This window comes from Olea europaea, unplaced genomic scaffold (assembly GCF_002742605.1).
Source record: "Olea europaea var. sylvestris unplaced genomic scaffold, O_europaea_v1 scaffold60, whole genome shotgun sequence".
NCBI classification, from domain to species: domain Eukaryota; kingdom Viridiplantae; phylum Streptophyta; class Magnoliopsida; order Lamiales; family Oleaceae; genus Olea; species Olea europaea.
The window spans coordinates 420,394-425,110 of NW_019264346.1; the positions used below are offsets into that span (position 1 = coordinate 420,394).

The 4,717-nt window shown below is 40.8% G+C and overlaps 1 protein-coding gene across 1 annotated transcript; it reads left to right on the forward strand.

Annotated features, from left to right (window-relative positions):
• The first annotated feature begins 1,200 nt into the window (after positions 1-1,200).
• On the forward strand, positions 1,201-2,491 carry LOC111389561. The gene is made up of 3 exons (XM_023014487.1): positions 1,201-1,294; positions 1,776-2,032; positions 2,207-2,491. The coding sequence occupies exons 1-3, from the start codon at positions 1,201-1,203 to the stop codon at positions 2,489-2,491; spliced, it is 636 nt and encodes a 211-aa protein (XP_022870255.1).
• Positions 2,492-4,717: the final 2,226 nt, after the last annotated feature.

Genomic DNA, 4,717 nt, shown 5'->3' on the forward strand with positions numbered 1-4,717 from the left:
ATCAGCTGGCGGCTCGGAATGATTTATTTGAGACAGAGGAGCAAATGGTAGCATGGTATTTGGGGGGATTAAGGCAACTCCTGCAATGTTCTCCGCCTTCATTCATTGTGGACGGTTTCTGAGGCATATCAGCGGGCACTTGCAGTGGAGAAACAGTACAGTAGGAGGCCAGTGGTCAGAGGTGAAGATAGTCAGCCAGTTTGCCCTCAAGAATCTCGTTCTGCTTATCAGCCACAGCGAGACAATTCCAGCTCAAGTATTAAGTGTTTCAGGTGTGGTAAATAGGGGCATAGGGCTACTGATTGCAGGAAGCCTACTGGTCAGAAGAATAAAGATCTTCTGATTGAGGAGGATATGATAGAGAAATTCAAGGAAGTTGGGGAGCCTGTGTATGATGATGGTGAAGATGAGGACGTGCTATATGGAGATGTCCAGGAGACCCTGGTCATTCGAAAGAGCCTGCTGACTCCCAAGAGCGAGTCAGGGGACGATTGCTTGAGGACCAACATTTTCCACACAACCTGCACATTTGCTGATAATGTCTGCAAGCTGATAATTGATAGTGGTAGTTGTGAGAATGTAGTGTCTGAGGAGGCTATCGAGAAACTGCAACTGAAGACGGATCGTCATCCCAAACCATACAAATTGTCTTGGCTGAATAAAGGCAGTGAGGTAACGGCAGAAAAACGATACTTAGTGTCTTTTTCGATTGGAAAAAATAATTTTGATAATGCTTGGTGTGATGTGGTATCAATGGACGCGTGTCATATTTTGTTGGGACGACCTTGGTAGTATGATCGTAGTGTTATCCATGATGGGTGGAAGAATACTTATTCTCTTAGCATCAAAGGGAAGAAAATTGTTTTGACGCCTCGCAGGGAAGAAAACATCTCTGCCCCGATAGTTAATAACACTAATCTACTGTCTATATCTAGGTTCTTGGTTGAGGTTGGGTGTGAAAAAATAGTTTATGCTTTAATGCCTCGTGAAAATAGTACAGCGAATGTGGATTTGGAATTACCAGCAGAAGTGTAGCAACGATTGGTGGAATTTTCCGACTTGATGCCGGAGGATCTTCCTCTAGGACTACCACCTATGAGGGACATTCAACATTAGATCAATCTTATTCCAGGGTAGAGTCTACCAAACCAACCATTATATCGCCTCAGTCCCAAGGAAACTGAAGAGTTGCAGGGACAGATGGTAGAATTATTGGAAAAGGGCTACATTCGTGAGAGTATAAGTCCTTGTGCAATTCCTGCTCTACTAGTGTTGAAGAAAGATGGGTCGTGTCGTATGTGTGTTGACAGCGGGGCAATTAACAGGATTACAATGAAGTACAGGTTTCAAATTTCCCGCGCTGGACAACATGTTGGATCAATTGTCCGGTTCTAAGGTCTTCTCAAAAATTGACCTTAAAAGCGGATACCACCAGATTAGAATCAGGCCTGGAGATGAGTGGAAGACCACGTTCAAGACACAACATGGATTGTATGAGTGGATGGTCATGCCCTTTGGACTATCAAACGTACCCAGTACTTTTATAAGGTTTATGCATCAAATTTTACGGCCTTTCATGGGAAAGTTTGTGGTAGTCTATTTTGACGACATACTTTTTTATAGTCCGATATGGGAGTTACATTTTAATCATCTTTGTGCTGTCTTTGATGTAATGAGGACGGAGCGCTTATTCATCAATTAGAATAGGTGTTCTTTCTTCACAACTTTTGTAACTTTTTTCGGTTTTGTTATGTCTACTGATGGTGTTCATGCAGATCAATTCAAAATTGAGGAAGTTTTGAATTGGTACAAGCCAAAAACTTTGCATGATGTCAGGAGTTTCCAAAGATTGGCATCCTTCTATCGTCGGTTCATCAGAAACTTCAGTACCTTGATTGCTCCTATCACAGAATGCCTTAAAGGGCATGATTTTCAGTGGACCGAGGAGGCAGAGGCTAGCTTTCATTTGGTTAAGCAAAAGATGACGGAGGCCCCAGTGTTGGCACTTCCGGACTTTGAGAAGGTGGTCGAGGTAAACTGTGATGCATCTGGAGTTGGTATTGGTGGTGTTCTGAGTTAGGAAGGGTGTCCAATAGACTTTTTTAGTGAGCAGCTATTGGGATCGAAGAAAAATTATTCCACTTATGACCTAGATTTCTATGCCATAGTTCAGACTCTGAAGCATTGGCGTCGTTACTTGGTATAGAGGAAGTTCATTCTTGTTACTGATCATGAGGCCTTGAAGTACATCAATGGTCAACACAAGTTGAGTAGGCGACATCCAAAGTGGGTGGCGTACTTACAGGAGTTTACTTTCACACTAAGGCATCAAGCAGGGAATTTGAATCGAGTAGCAGATGCATTGAGCTGTCGCACATTACTCCTCACCACCATGAGCACCAAGATTGTCGAATTTGAGGCATTTCCTGATATGTATGCGGCAGATCCTTCATTTGGGAAGATAATTTTGGAGTTATACATTCCAGATTGATTAAGTAAAGTAGCATATTATTAGTGAACTTCATAACGAAGGACATTTTGGATGAGACAAGAATTTAGCATTGGTCTTTTCTGATTATTTCTGGCCCAAGTTGAGCAGTGATGTGGGGCATTATGTGGAGCGGTGTTATGTATGTCAAGGGTCTAAAGGAGCTCTTACTAATGCTGATTGTACACGCCATTACCCGTATCTGAAGCTCCTTGGTTTGATGTCAGCATGGATTTTATCTTGGGCTTACCTCGTACACAGCGGGCGATGGATTCCATTTTTGTTATGGTCGACAAATTTTCAAAGATGGCTCATTTTGTGGCTTGCCAGAAGACAATGGATGCTACTCAGATTGCTCATCTTTATTTCAGAGAGATTGTGCGTTTACATGGTGTTCCACAGTTAATTACTTCTGACCATGACACTAAGTTTATGAGTCATTTCTAGAGGAGTTTATGGGAGAAACTTGGAATGAAGTTGAATTTTAGCAACGCATACCATCCCCAATTAGATGGTCAGACCGAGGTGGTGAATCGGAGTTTGGAAAATCTTTTGAGAAGCTTGGTAAGGACTAAATCGAAGCAGTGGGATTTGAAACTACCTCAAGCAGAGTTTGCTTATAACTGGTCGAGGAATAGAACCATCGGATTGAGTCCTTTTGAAATTGTCTATGGTCGGAACCCATCCGGGGTACTGGATTTGGCTCCAATTCCATGTGTGGGTCACTTCAGTAACAAAGCTGACGAGATGGCTGAACATCTTCGAGGTATCCATGAGCTGGTAAAGCTGTCCATACATGATAGTAATACTAAGTACAAGGCTCAGGCAGATAGTCATCGGTGCCAGGTGTTGTTTGATGTTGGTAATTTTGTTTAGGCAATATTAACTAGTGATCGTTTTTTAGCTAAGGAGTACAATAAGTTAAAGGAGTGGAAGATTGGACCTTGTGAAGTGCTGCAGAAGATCATTGATAATGCTTACAGGTTGCCCCTCCCTAGCCATTTGAAGACCTCTGACGTCTTCAATGTGAAATACCTAAGCCCTTGTTTTGTGGAGTCCGATGAAGCTACTATGTACTCGAGGGCGAGTTCTTTCCAATCTGGGGCGACTGATGCAGGAGGATCCAAGTCGAGTGATGCTGATTTGTGAGATAGCACTATGATGGTGCTGAGATACCATGAGATGGCGAATCGGCGCAAAGATGGGAAGTGAATTGTAATTATTTCTTTGATTGGGGTAATTTGACACGTCTTTGTTAATTTGGCCATAACTTTGGCTACGATTATCAGAATCGCTATTATGACCCTAATCCGGAAAGCTCTCTTTGGTGCGCACATCGTGGCCGCTAGCTATAGGGGCATCAATTTCAAGTCTAAAATCCACTGTTTTCCTTTTCAAAATTCAATTTTTAGTTATTTTTTGCTATTTATGGTAATATTTCGTTTCCCTTTTTCCATATGTTAGAAAACTCGAATTGAGCCAAATTTTTTGCAACCTACTTCTTTTACTTAATATTTTATTCTCGTGTAATTTTGGGATTTTGCCATTTTTGGTAATTTTCCTATAATTTCATATTTTGCAGCTATTTAACCCAGTTTGTGGGTTAATTTTGGTCATTCTGCATTATTAATAATATTGAGTTGATTTCAATGTATTTTCTCTGATTTTTTGGGCTTTTTTTTTCGTTTCTTTCTTGCGAACAAGCCAATAGGATAATCACTATCCTACCCCGACGTCAACTTATTGGATTCTATATATATAAACATGTTGGCCCTTTCTCATCTCTTAAGCAAAAGGAGGGATATTAGTTTCAAGGATTTGAAGGGGAGTAGAGAGCAGTTCTCTCCATAGCAAATTTCTTCATCTTTTGCAGCCTAAAGAATCGATGGAAAGTGAATCACAAGCTATTGGAGGTATGATTTATCTTTGTTATTATTGAATACATGCTATGAAAATAAGAAGGGATTATTAAATTTATTGAAGTTAACACTCATTTCATTTTTTTTCAAAAAAGTATAGATAAAATGGTTTTGAATCAGCCATGGTTAGTGCTAAAGAAATTGTTATACTTGCACAAAAAAAATTATGCTTAGAGACCTCATAATAATTTGTTGCCTGGGATATCAAAATTTATGGGGCCAGCCCTAGTTGATGGTGGTGAGATGCCAAGGTGGTGATGGTGGCAACATAGTGTTATGGGTGTGGTAGGGGTGGGTATTATTTCTATAG

Coding starts and splice junctions, on each gene's coding strand:
- LOC111389561 (XM_023014487.1), top strand. CDS start 1,201: ATGGTAGAATTATTGGAAAAGGGCTACATTCGTGAGAGTATAAGTCCT. Junction 1,295..1,775: donor GAAGAAAGATGGGTCGTGTC/GTATGTGTGTTG, acceptor GTGTTCATGCAG/ATCAATTCAAAATTGAGGAA. Junction 2,033..2,206: donor ACTTTGAGAAGGTGGTCGAG/GTAAACTGTGAT, acceptor TACTTGGTATAG/AGGAAGTTCATTCTTGTTAC.